At 42.7% G+C, this 18,660-nt stretch overlaps 1 protein-coding gene across 3 annotated transcripts in view; it reads right to left on the reverse strand.

Moving 5' to 3' along the window:
- Window positions 1-18,660, reverse strand: part of cacna2d3a (calcium channel, voltage-dependent, alpha 2/delta subunit 3a) — a 151,711-nt gene that overhangs the window by 37,208 nt on the left and 95,843 nt on the right. For 2 of the 3 annotated variants that reach the window (XM_078170000.1, XM_078170002.1), the window contains exons 12-26: window positions 14,140-14,273; window positions 12,988-13,005; window positions 8,824-8,895; window positions 8,387-8,467; window positions 7,138-7,212; window positions 6,148-6,231; window positions 5,976-6,047; window positions 5,245-5,306; window positions 5,063-5,130; window positions 3,505-3,550; window positions 2,935-3,032; window positions 2,738-2,831; window positions 2,379-2,474; window positions 1,381-1,502; window positions 417-494 (exon numbers count right to left, since the gene is read on the reverse strand). In XM_078170000.1, the coding sequence (XP_078026126.1) occupies window positions 417-494; window positions 1,381-1,502; window positions 2,379-2,474; window positions 2,738-2,831; window positions 2,935-3,032; window positions 3,505-3,550; window positions 5,063-5,130; window positions 5,245-5,306; window positions 5,976-6,047; window positions 6,148-6,231; window positions 7,138-7,212; window positions 8,387-8,467; window positions 8,824-8,895; window positions 12,988-13,005; window positions 14,140-14,273 (1,200 nt within the window). The remainder of the gene's footprint in view (window positions 1-416; window positions 495-1,380; window positions 1,503-2,378; window positions 2,475-2,737; window positions 2,832-2,934; window positions 3,033-3,504; window positions 3,551-5,062; window positions 5,131-5,244; window positions 5,307-5,975; window positions 6,048-6,147; window positions 6,232-7,137; window positions 7,213-8,386; window positions 8,468-8,823; window positions 8,896-12,987; window positions 13,006-14,139; window positions 14,274-18,660) is intronic. The other variant, XM_078170001.1, reaches the window with a different exon arrangement.

An 18,660-nucleotide genomic window follows, 5' to 3' on the forward strand; every position in this document is an offset into this window, starting at 1 on the left:
TCTGAGTCACCGGGACGTGAGATGAGGCAGGCCGCAGTGAAATCCTCTAGGCCACAATATGCCTTAAATAAGCACAGGGGCAAAAAACAAATGCACAAAAGGCGTTTATGAAACTGGCGTCTATTAATATATGTAGGCATAAATACTCTTGGATGCAAACGTCTGTGCCATGTTGCACTCTCGCCTTCTTCTGACGTACATGCAGGGGCCAGCACGCGGACAAAAAAAGCAGCACAGTCAGTACATGTGGGCAGTGAGTGTTTCAACTCAAAGAGAGGAAACGAAGTAGGGTTAGACAACCGAAGACCAGGAAAACAAAGCCCACATAGCGGTGTAAGGAGAGAATATTACAGCCTCTGTCAATGTAGAAGTGTGTGTGCTAGAGAAAAAAAAGAGCCACTTGAGTCCCCACTTACCCGCAGCTATGGGTGATTTCCTCTCATCCAGAAGCTGAATGGCGGTGCTGGCCAATACGACACTCTTGTTTTCTGATCCTAAGCCACACACATAAAAGCACATGCAAACACAGCACACACAGGCACACACACACACATACACATACAGAGAGTTCACATCACAGTCATATCATAATTCCTTCTATTAGTTCTGAACTGACCACAGGGTGACTGGAGAGAGAAACACTGAACATAAATACCACAGAGTACTATTTCATGGCTACAGCTCACTGCCACAGTCCTGAGAGGAAGAGTGCATCCAAGGCAAGTCCGGCAAGTAAATAAGAGGCTTTCAGACCACTTGTATTAGCTGGCACTAATGGAAAGCCTGAGGCTGCGGACAGATGAGAACACATTCTCCCTTTGGAGGAGAAACCATTTCGTAGAGACGTAGTTAAACTGCATATGCGCGAGGTGCCTGTATGTGTGTGTGTGTGTTTTTGTGTGTGTGTGTGTCTGTATGTGTGCTCTGGCCAAGTTACTATGGAAAGGGCTGAACCTCTTCCTAACGTATCTTATTTCAACCCACAGCAATCAGTCCTGTCCACAAGAACACAGCCCAGAATTAATAAGAGAGGAAGGGGAGGTAGGGATGCATGGGGAGAGAAAAGGACCAAATATGGGTGAAAGAGGAAAAGAGGAGATGGAGGACATTTGAAAACGGGTCTTTCTAAAGCAAGACCGTCTAAAGTTAAATGTGTGCATTTGACAAAATGTGACTTTCCTTTAAATTACTTTATAGTGAGTCTTATATCTCTTTCCCGTTTCATTTTCCATAAACCTCCAAACAGTTGGTGGTGCCGGTGTTACAGTGACAATCATTTTTACTGTATCATGCTAGTAATGTCTACTATGTAGAACTAAAACTCAACTTTGTACGGAGAACTGATTCATCGTCCTTTGAAAATTTCAATTCACAACTAACCTGAGTTGAAAGGCAGAGAGTAGACGAAGGTACCCGGAACTTGTTCTGCTGCTCTCTTGTACCACAGGGGAAAGTGATCGGCGTTGAACACCCCCTCTTTGTCTTCAGCTGTCAGGAAGTCTCTTGAAGCAGACAGGAAACAGGTGACGATGATACAGAGGTTGCACACACACCAAACATAATACAGTGTAATATAATACAGTGGAAACTGCCTATCGTGATCACAGTTACAGTGGTCAACCACTGTACACTCAAAAAGCTTGAGACAGAATCATTTCTACACAAATGCTGTTTAGATAATTTGCTTGTAGTAATCAAGTGGTCTGCTTACTGTCTTTATTTGGGGTCTTTTTATACATGACAGCATATGGATTAAATATTTAAATCTACAGTTATTCTATTTTCCCTTTTTTTAACTTTACTCCCACCATGATACTTTGCCTTGTCTGCTTCCAGCTGGCTACCTGAGACTGGTTCTGTGTGCACACTGAAATTATAATGGGATAAGGAATGTCATTTTCTCTCAATGAAAAGTGTAGTCTCCTCAAAGCCTGTGGCTGCCAATGATGGAGAAAGAAATGCACATGAAAAAGCACCTGTGGTTGAAGCTGCCCTTGTCATGTGGATTGACAATACCTGGTGAGACAATGCCCACGTAAAGAAACAGCTGTAGGCCGACTGTATTTTGAAACAGTCAGGAAAACACAGTCGATAGCGAAGCTGACGGTTTTATCATTTTATATCAATGAAATGAAATGAAATGAATGAAATGAAACATAAAAATGTCAATAAGATGGTGATCTGCATGAGAAATTTAAAAAAAGGTTACAATAATTATTCGCTTAAAATGATGAATTTGACTCGGACAGATGATCAGGTGATCACCATAGGAGAGTCCACTGTATTTAAATATAAAGAGACAATCAACACATGCACTCCCAGGCTTATAAATGTATACACATGCGTATATAGTGAATATATACTCTTAGAATACTTACTGGTTTGTGAGCTCGTCAGGCACCACAAACAGGTTGATCCTGGACAGGCCTGTCCTTGTGCCCAGGTAGGCTATCTCCACCCCTTTATCAGAGTTCCTGTGTAGTACGACAAATACATACAGTCACCCGCATTTGTGCTCAACTGTAAGTTGGCTAGAACAGAAGCTTTTAAAAGAGCCTAAGCTATAGTTAACATTTAATTTTTGCAAATATCTGTGGCAATATCACTACTATTACTATTTCAGAGTGTAAAACGGGTCTTTGACAATAGGATTCAGTGTGTGTTGAATTTATTTAGAAATATTTTCATCTGCTTTCAACAAGCAGATGGCAAAAGAAGAGTAGAGTGGGTCACGCACTCAGATTTATTGAGCACAAGGCTCGTCCAGTAGGCCTCCAAAGGGGCAGTCACCACCGCGTCAAAGAGCACCTCCTGAATCAGCTCCTTGTCACCTAGCGATGCAAATATTTATATTGTTTTGAAACAAGCCAGCCACAACACATGAAAAATATTGATTCTATGGACAGAGAGGGTTTGTAGAGGATTTTAACTTACACTGTAGGTGCGGTTCGTGTCCACTGAGGTAGAGTTTGATAGCCTCTATCTGGGACAGGTAGCGGTGCTCCGGGTGCTCGTCTGTGTTGCAGTACGTCCTGCAGTATAACAAGAACGGACAATAGAGACATTGGTTGCACATAACACGTAACGCAGTCATAGCTGGCACAAGCCATTTGAAAGCAGAGTTCATAGATGATTATCTGCAAAGGATTGTAATCACAACTCAAGCTGGAGAACACAGCGCGGTTGCCTTCAGCTACTTTTGAAGTGAAACAAAGACGGTTTTCCCATTCACAAGCATTAATTTGAAAAGCGTTTACTGTAATTTATTTAGATGTTGCTTCCCAATCCTGGTGACCACAAGTCATCGAGTGACACAAACCATCAAGTCAAAGTCCTGCAGATCCCAGAGCTGTTATATAACTGCTGTATAGCAGTGAGAATATAGATTTCTAAAGAAATAGGGAGTATATTCAAGATTCAGTCCAATCACGCTGTCATTTAAAATAAGGGATGAAGATGATAATGTCGTGACAAAAACACACAGTATCGCTGATATACTCTTACCATTCGTCTGCCAGCGCTACATCAGGATGCTCCAAGTCATGAAGTCCTGAAACAAAATAAGAAATATATATCTCAAACTAAATAAGCAAAAGTGCTCAATATGAACTCATAATAATAGGGGTAGGCATCTACACCTCAAATGTACACACTCTTAAACACACGCACACACACCGGGGGTGAAAAATGTGTTTTTTGAATGGATGTGACAGGTCTGATTAGATCAGGAAGAGCCAAGTCATGCTCAGAGGGCTCCGCATGATGGACATGTTTAGAGAAACACACAGACACAGACACAGACACACACACACACACACACACACCACCACCACCACCACCACCACCATATGAATATTAACATACATGAGGCTGGAGATGAAAATAGACACATACACACAGAGGCACACACAAGGAAGGGGGCAGACATGTGCACTGTCAAGACGTGGACACACCTAAGGAACCGCTAAAAAAATATTTAACTTCCTGTCCACTTGTGGCTTTCAAGTTCATTATCACTTCATAACTAGTGAATGTATGTGTGTGTTCTGTGTGTGTGTGTGTGTGTGTGTGTGTGTAAGTGTGCATGCATACATTTGATGCTACTTTGTGCTTGCATGTTGTACTTTTTACTGTCCTACATTTACAATATTTCAAAGCTACAGTGCCAAGCTACTTTAAAGATTTTAAATACTAATGATCAGTGTATAAAATATGATGCATTATTGCTAATTAAACTACCCACCAGTGTGTCAAATAAAAAAAGGTGGCGCCACCTCAACCAGCTGTAACACTGAAATGTTGCTTACATGTTAATCTATCATAAAAGCCCTATAATAAAATAATATAAAGACAAGAAAGGGGCAAACTTATACTGGAAACATTTAAGTAATGTTGGTGCGGCCCCATCTATTTCCTGAAAATGTCCACTTAAGCTATAGTTAATGTGTGCTCCAGCAAAACTCCTTCTCTCCTTCTCTCTTTCCTACTGAAAATCTTTCTTCATCAAAAAAAAACAAAACAAAAATGAAACATGGTAACACACTATACAAATTAGGCACGTCAAAGAACAGAGTGCTCTCCAGGTGTCATAGCTTTAATTAAATCATTTAACAAGGGCAGACAAGTTGTTCTACATTTTAGGCACTCAGACACCAGAACTAACTGCAGTCATTAAAGGTTTTAATTATTTTGTGATGAAATTGTAAAGCTATTTATTCATGGAAGTTAAATGTCGATTACATAAAACAAATATTTTTCTTTTCTTTTCTTTTGTATAAATAGCACTTGCATGTACATTATGCTGATGAATGCTTCTGTATTTTTACAGGATTTTTTTACTTGTAATGGAGCATTGTATTATAAATATTTTATGTAATCCTATGTGGCATTGGTACTTTTTCTTCTCCCTTAAAGTATCTGACAACTAGCACTCCTGCAGCCAAGTAAAGAAGTGTTAGCTGAGTGTGAAACAGACGCAAAGACAATAAAAGAGAGGCAGTGGGGCTAGAGCAGAACACACAGAAACGAGTCAAGCAAATACAAAAAAAGGAGAGTTTCCTACCTTCCTCCACTGTGACATTGCCTCTGAAGAAATACTTCCCGTGGCCTCTGGACAGAGCAACCCCTAGACTAAAAACAAAATGAAAAAATGTTTTCTCAAATGGCAGTTCTTTGCTGTGCAACGAATACTGATGCTTCAGTCATTTTAAAAATTGCTACCAGAAGGGTCTCCAGTTTTCTTACCTGAAAGGTGTTCCCTTGATGTCTGTGTAGTAGTAATCATTATGCAACACCAGCACACGTTTCTGAAATAAAAGATATGTTTCATGAAACGCTGCGGTACACAGTAGGCAGAGTGATGGCAGTTATCTGATGTGATTCCCTGCAGTCTGGCTCCATCTAGTGGTGAGCAGGCTACATGCCGTGTCTGTTCCATGACCTGTTACACTGCAGATGGATGTGTGTTTTCGGAGTGTGTGAATAGTTCGATAAGGAATTTGAATATGCATGTGTATATATTTATGTGTGTTTGTGTATTAACATATTGAATGCTTAATAATCAGGCTAATGTATAATGCTCTTTACTAAGCTTTGAAAATGCGAAGTACACACACACACACACACGCTCACAGACACCTGAATGCCTCCCTCTCTCACTCTCTCTCTCTCTCAGATAGGAAAGTAGTAAAGGAGAATCATTGGCCTGCTGTCTCTCCTGTCCTCAGCAACATGTGCTTGGTAGAGATAAGGGGCTCACACTCACAGACAGACACACACCCGTGCATGCAGAGCAAACAAAATCAGAAACAAAATCCCCAAGTCAATCCTGTACATCGCCGTGCCAAGTGTGACAACCCCTCGGCAGAGTGGATTCTCCCTGCTGAGTATTTTCTCTGGCACACCCTTCGGGGGGACCGTCGGAAAAAGTGCTTGTTTGTGTGTGTTTGTGGATTTCTGAATTATGGATTCCTCACCCCTTTGTCGACACTCTTCTTCACCTCCATGGAGAATGTCCCTGTCTTCCTGTTGACCATGGCGTTTCTCAGCTGCCGGCACAAAGCACACAACCGAACCTCAAGCTTCAGATTTGCATTGAGAGGAGGTAATGTGATGGTGCTTAATGTAGATCCACTACAAGCGTCTCACCGTGTCATCCTTGTCCTCCCATTCCACCTCGGACAGATCCACACTGCTGTAGTTGGGCTTCCTTCGCTTCTTGCCGTCTCCATACTGGATACACAGACCCATGGAAACACACATGCATGCACAGACATCATATCAGGGCTGTAACATTCTTAGCTTATTTGTTTTGTTTTGGCATTCACATTTTAACAGTTGACAAAATACAACTCTTCTTTGCTCTCCCTCTTTGGATGACCCTGTTTGATATGGACATTAAATAAAGATGACAGAGGCCAGAGTATTGGGCGTATCAGTGTGTGTACTTGTGAGTCCCCCTCTCCATTCGTCTGTCAGTGAGGACAGCCTCCCACCCCTCATTAGTTGTTAAACACTGTTCATTAACGTCTTTAATTAGGCCGCAATTAAACCATCTGTCTGTCTGTCTCACTGTCTGTTCTCTCCTCTCCTCCGTGTCTGTTCTCCTCTCATCCCTCCATATCTCTCCATTTTCCATCCAGTGTTGCAACCCGCTTTGTCACCCTGCACCTATTCTCACATTAAGCAGGTTCCGTGCTCTCCTCAATCTCCCTCCCCTCCCTGTCTGCACTCGCTCCCCTCATCCTCTTGTGAGCGGAGTGAGTGAGTACAATAGAGTTAATCACAGCCATTCAGAAGCTGTATCTCTGTCTATTCACAGCACAGAGGAGGCCTGGAACACACTCTCCTCATCTACATACCACCACGCAGCCAACACGCGCGCACCGTGCGGCACACAGAGCACCCACGCGACTATGCACTAATTTTCAACGTCAATCGGCATCTCAATGTGACAACGAAATCAGTAATTGACTCGACGTGAACTCAAGAGTTAGTATTCCTCAGTCGCCTGTACAAAATAAATTAATACATTTGAACTTCAATCTCTGCACCCTAGAAGGTATTGTTATGTTAATGAGGTTCATACCCAGTTAACTTGTTACAGAGCATCTGAATGGTGCTGGAGGTAATACTCACAAGTGGCCGCAGATCTGGATGGGTGAGGATGTAGCCATTGTTGGTGATTGCAAAAGTGTAGCCGTGAATGCCAAGCTAGGAAGGATACACACATACACACACACCAAATTGATGCATGACGAATCTGTACCGAATTGTAAATCTGTGCTAATCAAGCTCTTTGTAATTCTTTCCTGGCAGAATCTTTGTCTTTGCAGCGAAACTCACAGAACTGCACAATACAAGCAGGATAGTGTAATTTATCCATGTCTAGATAAATAACACACTTTCAAATGTCAAAATCCTACACCCAAGCAAGCTTCAGGTGTACAAGTAAAATGAATCAGCACAGGAGATGTGGCAGGGGACACTATCAGATTGCATTAGTATATATAACGTATAATTTTCCTGTCATTAGTGGGCTTGAGGAAGGAACCGTGAATAATCAGTGTAAAAACTTCAACAAAACCGTTGATTTATCTGCTACTGGTTTTGGCATTCAATTACTGCACTGTGGAATTGGACTGGTGTACACACAAATATAAAAAAACAACATCTTTTATAGGAGCTTGCTTTAGTTTTTCTACTGACGAAGCATCCAGGTGAGCGGTGCAGGCCAAATCATATGGTTCAAAAGATATGATTACAAAAATTGTGATGGTGTAGCATTGACTGTAGATAAAGATGGACGATGTGATGGCTCCCATAAAGTGAAGCCAATATATCACGATCGCCCCCTGGTGGCTGGCTGCAGTATAGGCCATAAACCCCGCCCTCTCCATGTTAACATATGGGATATGTCTGAGGTGCCCAATTTTCCGCCTTGACATATTGGCGGAACCTTTTTGGTTTAAAAAGAACGAGGCGCCCTTCCGCCAGGGGAGGGGCTGTTGATGACTTGTGGGAGGAGCTGATGCTGCATGTGCGACCCACTGGCGGTGGATAAACAGGAAACAGCTGACAGCAGGAATGAGCAGCTAGTACTAGTAGAAAGAGGGAAACGCAAACCTGACAGACACTGTAAAGATGAGCAACTGGGGAGACGTTCTGGAGAATTGCGCGCCCTCCTTGTCCTCGCAAATGAAAAGGCCATTAACCGTCACAACGTAATGTCACATGCTGAGCTACACGTTTTGTTACATGCTCACACCCCCCATCTGGGGTAGTTTGCCTTATTTTTGTACAGTCCATGGTGTAGAGGGGTTTGTCATATAGCCACTGAAATCTATAATTATTTGTAACAATGACTAAGTGCTGCTGGGAACGGTACCTTGTATTTGGGGATGGTCTTGAGCAACTCAGACACAGGCACGTCCGTCCCAACCACTCCTAGCAGGATGCCGCGGTTTCTCTGCAAGCACACACATAACAAGGATTCTTAGGTTGCATTTCAAATGTTAATTAAATAAAAACAGTCTCTTACAGATCCACAAAAAATGTCAATTCATAATATACATTTAATTAGTGATGCTCTATTGTATCCTAATTTACAGACTCCAATCAAACTGAAATTAGTGTCCATCAAAGACAAACATAATAACCATTATTTCAAAATCTGCATCTATAATTCCTTGGGAGTTATGCAACACATAATTGCATAGTTTTTCAATTAATTCTAACTTTTTGTTGGAGAAAACAAATTTGGGAAACATAATGGTGAGGGCAGTGAATGTGCTTTTGGTACTATAGCGCTCCGTGTGCACTTACAGTCTCGTTCTTGGTGCTGAACACTGGCATCGCCACTGTGGTCATCAGAACCGGACCTTGGCCGTCGTCCAGCTGAGGGAAGAAGAGTGAAAGATAGCAAATGAGAGAGGAGAAAGAGAGACAGAGTTAGAAGAGGGAAGCTAATGATGAAAGATTTTTATAGCCACAAAAGAAACGTAACTCCACAGCACATTGCATGGCATCACACACACTATATAAATCACCTTGCTTAAAGACAATCAGGAGTGATTATCTCAGGCTGCATATTAACACTCGTTCCTTAAGTAGTGAACCTGATAGGAATTCTGCAGCAAACCTAGTCATATTATCTTCTTGAGGGACCTACAAAACTTCCATGACATGTTTTATTCATGTTTATTATTTGCCTTAAAATGTGTTCAATCACAGCCTGCCTTTGATCTCTTGCAGAATAAGCTTATCCAAAGGCAGTGCTTCTAGTTCGGATCTGGGTATCTTCGCTCCCTAAAGACTGCTGGAATAATTATGATATTTATCTTTCCAGCGGCTGTCTGTATCTGACGATGATATCCATTAGAGATGAAAGCTTGACACTGTTATGAAGACACTGGAGGAAGGCTTCCCACTCGGCAAAAAGTGGTCTGACCTTGCCCACTCAGAAATGTCGAAACTGTCTAAATGCCAGTCACTCACGCAGTTTAAGTTCAAGTCACCACAACTAATTGCTCTATTAAGTGCAATATGAATCCCAGAACACAATGCACAATTATGTTAGTGAGATGGAGTGGCAGAAAACATAAATCATGTTGCATATGATATGTTTCTGCTGCAGCAACCAATAGATGTTAGATGTTAGTTAGATGTTAGATATTAGATCCAGGCATATGCCTTTTTCTCAGGGAACTACCCCATTTAACCAGTCCTCTTAACTGAACATTACACATTTCCTGTTCACTCTCTTTCCTCCAGCGCTCACCCCCCCATTTACCTCCAGTAATAATAGGTAATGACAGGAAACTGCTAGCATCCATTCTGTCTCCCTCAGACACTGGGAAAAGGGGAATTGGTGACCTGAGCTCAGACAGCTGGTAATAGCAATCCAGGACGTTGGATTGGACATCAAAGAGAGAACAAAGCACACCTAAGTACAGCTGCTGTAACAATGGACAGCCTTGCTGCCGGAGAACGGGATCGATCAAAGGACAGAAAAAAAAACGAGCAGAGCATCATCTAAAAATACAAAATCTATTTCCGAGCTCAGGTCTATTATATCATATATCACTGGTCTGAAAACATATGGACTGACGTTTATTGTGTATCCCCATGAACTGTGGTTCCATCAAATGTGTACTTTTTGTACTTCAACACTAATGTACAATGTTTTTATCTTCAGTATATGTGCATTCGGTGAAAATCAGGCTTGCCCAGCTGCTCTGGGAAATGACATACTGTAATTAAGCAGATAACAAGAGCTGCACAGAGAAAGGCAGCCAGCAACCGCATCTGTTGGATTCAAAGCCAACAGCACAGCTACAGAGGATCCTCACTTACCCTACCCAGAGGAGGAAAGACCTTTAAACCTGTGCTTCATTATCACAACCCGGGAGAAGAAAGAGGCACTTCCTTGAACCCTAAATGAGCGTCCTCCAACATGACCTTGCCCAAAGTCCCTAGGGGAGCCCTCTGTATCTGGAATTTGACATATATTACATAACCTGTGACCTCTAATGCAAGGTCAGAACTCACACACATTTGGGCCAAATCTGCATCATCACTGCCTCCGTGGCTTTATCTGTATCAGTCAGAGCAAATGGGGTGTGTAAGTCCTTTCCCCCGCTGTGGGTCAGAGAATGTAAAAGAACCTCTGGGCTTTCATACACTCACTCCCCACTGACACAAATACCCACACACATGCACCCCTCAGAGGGCTCGGATACACACCCCCTGCCCCGTGTTTGCTGTCTCATAGGACACCTCGTAATCTAGGTTGCTGTGACAAATTGTGTACTGGTGGACGAGGTGACCCTTGTTTCCTTGGAGACCGGGTTTAATGATGTTGGTGTGTGTAAGCCCTGGAGCCAAAGCCCCCTGTCGGCTCCTGTGGGGAAACAAACCCAATGGGGACAGGCTGTTCTCATGCACTGTTTGTACGTTTTCCCATGAAGCAGTAATGCCTAAAACGGTTACATTTCCCACATGATCATGAACCAGTAATTTGGTATATCACATGACTAATGTGCTCACAGGAGTGAAGACGGAAGCGACCCGAAAGGAGGCAGGCTGGGGTGGTGGATGGGTCGCTAAACAAGGAGAGTCATTTTTAGGTACTTCATCACCATGTTTCTTTCCTAACCCTAACCACCATAAGTTTACATTAAGTATGGAACTTTAGGTTAAGTACATAACATCTTTCATGAGACACTAATTTTTAGGATATCATACAAGCTGTTGTATGAGAATATGTTGATAGGGAAAGCTGGCATATCTACGAACGCTCTCAATTGCCTCAATCACTACTAACACTTTTGCTTTGAAAGAGTGGAGGTTCTCCTCATCCGTCATGACATTTTGAACAGCTTACTTCTTCAATTTGTCATCAAGAAGTAATCAACTGCTCACAGCTTTCCTGTCCTGTCTGTCATCAGGCTTTACAAAGTATCAATCTTGTTCTTTGAACTTCAGTGCAAAAACCCTTTTCCTCAACCCCATGTCCTTCGTTACATCCTTTACATTCTCTTCCAAACTTTCACTGATATACTTTCTCTTCAAAACACTCTTCCTCTCACCCTCCCTCGCCATACTCGTCCTCAACCCCCCCCCCCCCCCCCCCCCCCCCCCCCCCCCCCCGAAACATTCCTCTCAACTCCACCTCCCTCCCATCATCCCTGAGCTCCAGTGTCAGTTCATCCGACAGAGTGGGAAACAAAGCCAAATGAGCCAGAGAATGATGGATGAAGCTGGTGAGACGAAGGAGAGGAGGGAGAGGGAGGGGGGACAGGAGAGGAGGGGAGAGCACAGGTGGGGGGGGGGGGTGCTGGAGAGGAAAATAGAGGAAGAACAGGGGAGAGGCTAGAAAGATTATTGGGTTGCACTGAAAGGGATAGAGAGGAGGGGAGGAAAAAGATAGGATGAAGGGTACATCTGGAAAGATGATACACATCAGCCCAGGGACATAAATACCACATGCTCATCACTTTGAGAACACTGAGCTAATCCCGGGAGTTTTGCTAACTTCTTATCAGACACTATCACACAGGGTGTGTGTGTCTCTCTGTCACTGTCTGTTTGCGTATTTGTGCTCCTAGCACCCAGACCAGAGCTGTGCTGGGACGATTACATGCAAAGGAGCAGTGCAGATTCCTTGCTAATCCCAATTATCATGTCTGACAATGTGATATCTATTTCTGTTTTCTGCTGAGCCGCTTCAATGTCAATAAGCTCAGATCTATCACACTAACAGTACTATGTCAGACATATGGCCTGCCAGCTGTCTAATGGGACTACTCTGTGCTCAGCTCATGCTGATGGGGGGGCAGAGCACTCCTCTGTTCCACCATCATCATTGTTATGATTATAGAGCTGCTTATCTCAACCCACATATGATTCATAAAACACTGCAAAATAAAACACTGGAAACGATAAAAAGGCATCAGAACAGATCATCCTGCCAGTCATTATCGGCTATTGGATTTTCACCCAGAAGATGACAAAACAGCTTATTCTGGAGAATTCTACCAAAACAAATAACACAAGCAATCTTGTTTTCACACCAAAATCACACAAGCAAAAGAGCAAAAAACGTAGCCTCACATTTACACACATACAGTCACACTGCCAGCCCCGGAGATACCAGCAAAGCACAGCCAACACAGCATCACCAGTGATGAATGAGTGTGAGCGTATGCACATGTGTGTGTGCTTGATCAGACGTGCAGAAGAGAGCAATCAACTGAACCTTTGACAACCACGATGCATGGTTTGATTCAGGTGGTTGGAGGAGCGACATACGACACTGACACACAAGAAAATGCCATGGGTCAGTATGGTGGTTAGTTCACCCAAATTATGCCGTCATCTCAAAGAGACTGGAGACCAAAACGCACATGCACATGAAATGCACATGGACACATACCAGGCCTCAACACAGCACAACACAGCGATGACCTCAAATCAGATTTTTTTTACCTTTTGTGCTTGGGGGAGCTAAAGAGAACAGATTAAGGAGGAGGGGAGGAGAGAAAGGGTCAACACGTTTGTGGATAAGTGTCAGAAAGCTTTTCAGTGCAGTTTCCACTGAAAAGAGTGCCAGCAACAGCGGGTGCGTAAAAAAATCCACTGACATTGACTTTGACTGCAACTTTAAAAACAGTGACTGTGTCAAGAGAGGAGAGCTTTATGGCTGGGAGGGTCACAGCGGAGGAAACAACACTTAAGCTGTTAGTGTTGAGTCAGTGTTGGGTGGATGTACTCTGACTGTGATAAATGGATGGGGATAATGAGGGCAAAGAGAAGGAAATAAGCAGAGGAAGACAGGAAAAAAGGTAAAAAGGAATATGAAGAGGATCGCAGAGAGAAAGAATCCATTTTCATGCAGTGTTGATAGCCTGTGCGTTTTTCTGCTAGAGGGCACTTGCCTTTGTCTCCTTACATTTTTGAAGCTCTCTCTCATAATCCATTCAGAAATAGTGGAGGACAAATGGCTGCTATTCACTCTTTATAGCCAAGCACAATAACTAATAAAAAGAGAAGCACTGTGAATGTATGAAAACCACAATATATGGTGTTTATATTACGGTTTGGCAGAGGATCTTACGCTGTAGGTCAGGCGTGTTTGAGCGATGATAACGTCTGTGCCAGGGAACTAAGCATGTACGGGGGATTTAGCATTTGACTATATGAGTTTGCTGAGATATAACATAGTAAAAATAAGCTGTGTTTGGCCAGGGTATGAGGTTGAGAGATCAGAGACTAACTCACCAACGTGCCCCAGTATGTTCAACTCACGCTACACCACTCCCAAACACACACAGGAGGCTCATTGACTTAATGGTTCCATCTGCTGCTCACACACACTTTAACACATTCAGTCTGACATACAAAGGCAAAACACAGTGTCAGGCCTCTGCTTGCATTGTACTGTATCATTACTATTCTCATTTGGGTTATATAAGTAATTGATCCTGAACATGCTTTATGGATTAGCTTTCTTTGTAGATTATGTTGAAATCTGTGGATTGATCACAGAATATTTTAGGCCCACAACCCAGTGGGTGTGCGTGGTAAGCCAACTGGGAACTGGAGTCCAGTACAACGCGAAAGACGGCATGGTCAACTCACAGTGCTGTCGATGTAGGCCTCGGTCCACACCGTGTCGTGCTCCCGGTCGATCACTTTGGGGCGACTCAGCACGTGGAGATACTCCATCACGTTCTCTTGCACATCTGCCAATGTGGAAATCTGCGTGAAGTAGCCTGTTGGGGATGGTGAGGAAGAAGAAGAGAGAAGATGATGATGAGTCATATAAAGGATACTTGGACGATTTTCAACCAGGTTTGTATCATCACAATGAGGGCAGTATGTGTAAATGAACTATGGTAAACTTCTCTCCATCTCTCAACTCTGACTTTTGCTGGCTTTGGGGTTGTTGCTTTAACTATAGATTTTACTTCCACATTTTCATATGGCTGCCACCATGGACACAAAGAGTAAAGAAGCAGATCGATAGAGAGCCGCCCCCCTCTTGCCCTCTGTCTCCGACTCAGACCAAGCTCTGATCAAGATGGAAAACCAGGTAGTGCTGATCAAATATGAGCCAAGATTCTGTTACTGTATTGACTATTTCTTGCTTACGTTGTTTATTAACAGCCAGCTGTTTCCTGTGTCAAAATGGACACGGTCCCATGACGCCAACCACCAGCAAGACTTTTATATTGGCCCGGCGTGGCATAGTGCATTCTGGTAGTTGTAGGTTTTCTTCTTTTAGCCACGAGATGCTCAAGTTAGCTCTAGGTACCATACACAAGTTAATTTTATTTGACAAATGAGTGCGTCATTTTGTGAAGTGCACTTTGGAGCTGGACACCTATTTTGTGTGGTCATATTGAGTACTTTTTACCAACATTTTGTGTGTGCTTGCTTCCTATGCATTATCTGTTGGTTATATAGGTAGCTACACAGTCATTCTGTTTGCTATGAGTATTTTCTCTGTACAGACATAATGGATCTACATAAATATATATCCATACAGATTCTTGCAATTTCCTTTTTCTTGTTATGGCATTATATAAGGGTTCAAATATGATGCTCTGGTCATGTGATTATCAAGTTGTTCTGATCAAGCTATGGGCACTTCTCTTGTAATGCATTATGTACTTTTTAAGCAGGCTTTACAGCGATTCTGGTGAGAGCTCTCATTAGGGCTGCCCCCTAAAAGTCGATCAAACATTGGTCGACTAGAAACGTCATTGGTTGTTTAGTTGCAAAAAACAACAAAAACTAACAAAAATTAAACTCTATTTGGAGCTGTGCTTTGTCAAAATAAATCAAAACCTGGGCCATGTGGGAATTTAATTGGAAAGGTAAGACACAAAAAGAGGCCATGTCAGCAGGTCAGACAGGGAGTTACATCACAAACCAATCACAGCTGACAGATATCTTTCCCTTCTTCTGTAAATATTCAGTCTGATAAGTACGGAAAAGTTGATCATTTTAGTGCACTCAGGATTTCAGGTAAAAAGGCTATACGATGCTTGTTAAGCTGGCACAGAAAAGGCACAAGAGTAGCACCCAGTGCCAGACCTTATATTTTCCAGGCGGTTAAAGACGCAGCATCCCCTAATTTCCAGGGCTGGTACCTGTGGTTATTCCACAGGCTAGTTAATAACATGTCGGGCAGGAAATCCAAAGTGTGGGATCATTTTGAGAAGGTGAGGGACGAACCCAAGGTGATATGTAAACTCATCTTCATTGGTCGACTACAAACATGACGTATCATCTGAAACATGTAAGTAGCTACATGCCCATTATCCACTTAGCACAATCATTACTGCTTTGCCGACAGCGTCATTAACAGGCGGCTCGCTCAGTGTGTGACGTGCACTTGTAGATAAAATATAGGCCTATATTAATGAAGGTTCATTAGTATGGTTTTGTATTGTAGTGCTGAGAATACTGTCATCATATTTCTCGCACCAGGCTTATGTATGTATAAGTGCATATACATATCACTGCAATTTCCTTTTCCTTTTTTCTTCCTGTCATCGCATGACATTATGATGGTTTTTACCTGATGCTGGTCATGTGACATCAAGCTTTTTTGATGTGGCTCTAGGCACTCACTAGTATTTTCAAGTGTACTATGGAGCTTTGTGTGTTTGTGTATGAATGTTGTTTAGAACAATATTTTCACAACTGTATCACTATTTTTTTCTGCACTATGTTTAAAGTTCTTTTATATTTGTCTTTGTCTAATACGCATGTATGTATGTATTCACGGAAGGTAGCCGACTGGGTACCAGGTGACCGGTCATGATCTCTGACAGGTGACCTGGCCTAGTAGGTATTTGAAGGTGTTCTCTGCCTTGTATTTTGTCTGATGAAGAGCGTTAAGCTCAAAATGTCACCTGTGGTAATTTCATTAAATATTCATGGGAGCATAGTCTGGTGTGCGGACTGTGTATATTCGTCTTTTAAATGATTTCTTGTCCAGCACCCAGTTTTTTATCCTCAAGATGTGTGTGCTTTTGTTACCTACTTGTAGGCTTTCTATCTCTTGAGCAAAAGCGAATGGCACAGCCCTATGCCTGTTTTCTATGGTCATGTAGCACCAATTTCAAAAGGTAGTTTTATGAAAAGACCAAGGAGTTTTATGAAAAGACCACCTTCCCAGCAGTGAAATACGTCTTTAACTTACATGCTTGCGAGCAGTGGAGAGAGACCAGGTTCAGTCTCCTCACTCACTGCGCTGCCTTGAAACAGAGAGCAGACATGCAGTGTCTGCATCTCAAAAACTGTTTCACATTGCAGGAAGTGTCACATCCAATATCGGCTTGGCTACATAATCTTTTCCAAGCCATCACTCCCACTTTATTTACCTTGGTACCAAAGCAGAGAAACTACATCTGGAATACAGTATGGTAGGCAGCAGATATTTGCTTGATGAGGCAGACGGAAACCTGGATACATGTATGAGTAATAGCCGAAGAATTCCCTGCAGTGATGTACAAGTGAGAGCAAACCAGCATGGGTTTGTGAATGGGTAAGTGGTATGTAAATGCAATGGAAAAAACTATTTCAGTTAAAGCAAATGCGATGCCATTTCCTACGCTGGTAATGCCGCCATTATGATGCTAATGTGCATGTGCAGGAGGGAATATACTGTTATCTCAGCAGGGGGGCAGATTTGGGGAGAGGAAGAGAGAGCATCGGGACAACAGTGAGACAGAGGGAGAGAGAGGACAAGAAGTGACTCAGAGAATAAGGGAAAAGAGAGAGACCACCACATTTCCACCCATCCGTATAAACAGCAAACTGCCTCCATCACCGCGAGGCAGTCAAGGAGAAAATCATAGCTGGAGGAAATAGATTTTGGGGTCATCGTTCGCGGCAACGACCTTTACTCCACAGGGAGAAAAGAGCCAGAGTCTAGATACAATACACAGATCTATGAAGGATGCCATGTGTCCCACCAAATAACCAAGGATATGATCTATCATTGATAATCAAATTTCTAACTACACAAAGAAAAACTTTAAAAAGGCTAAAACCTCACAAACACTGGAACCACCAAAGCCACATAATTACTGCAATCACTATAGCAACAAGAATGCACTTGCCCTCGAACTTGACCTGGAACTGAACCTTGTCAGATTCCTCCTTTTCATCCTCAGAGACATTCGGATCCGGCTATTATTCCAGCAGACACTACAATGACAACACACACACATACAGACTCGCATCGCACACAAAGCAAGCTGCCTCGGTATAACTGCATCGTTCATCACAGTGGTGAGTGAAGAATGACTGCTCCCTCTGGAAGGCTGAGGGCGTCCTTCGGGCTGAGCCACCGGGGCCAGTGAGATGAGCTGGAGAAAGGAAAAATGAACGCTCCCTGCTTTCAGTGACATGGCACACCTGTCGTACACACAGGACAGGACAGCCACAGCATGGTCTGGTCAGGATGAGGGCATTAATATATTTTTTGAAGGACCTTGGTTGAGGTGATATGTAAGCAAAAATACCCAACAAGGTGTCCTGATGCATGAAAATAATGGACAAGTTGGAGATGAAAGATGTCATGATGTGAGGCAGAGCTAGATTACAAATATGTGACTACCCTTAATGTGACTGCTGAACATCAAATTCCAATCCAATAAAGAGGAAGTCCACATTATTTTTTCACACATACCGTAGTCCCAATTAAACGCCCAGTTTCTCTGACTACCGCTGTTTAGATCGCACATACAAATATAAATGTTTAAACTTTTGTCAATATGGACATGCTACACATCGTTAGCTTGGTTAACTTTACCTTACTGAGACCATGAGCACCAGAGAAGACTGCAGTTCATGTAGATTTACCGGCATGACCAAAAAAAAACAAGTGGTGACTCCCTTCTTTTGAAGCTGTCAAAATGTCAGAATATGTGTCCATCCTTCGATTACCTGGGATTCAAAGAATCAGAAGTGTTTTTCATGAGAATTAATCCAAGTTATAAATATTGCTTTAACAGGATAAAGTGGTGTCGCGCCAGTAGGCCGGGTACTGTTATCCTCGGGTGCCGTGAAATAAGTGTCTCAGCATAACACATACTTGATATGTTATCCGAAGCCTGATTCTTATACAAGTAATATTCATAC

The sequence above is a fragment of the Epinephelus lanceolatus genome, chromosome 8 (assembly GCF_041903045.1).
Source record: "Epinephelus lanceolatus isolate andai-2023 chromosome 8, ASM4190304v1, whole genome shotgun sequence".
Taxonomy (NCBI): domain Eukaryota; kingdom Metazoa; phylum Chordata; class Actinopteri; order Perciformes; family Serranidae; genus Epinephelus; species Epinephelus lanceolatus.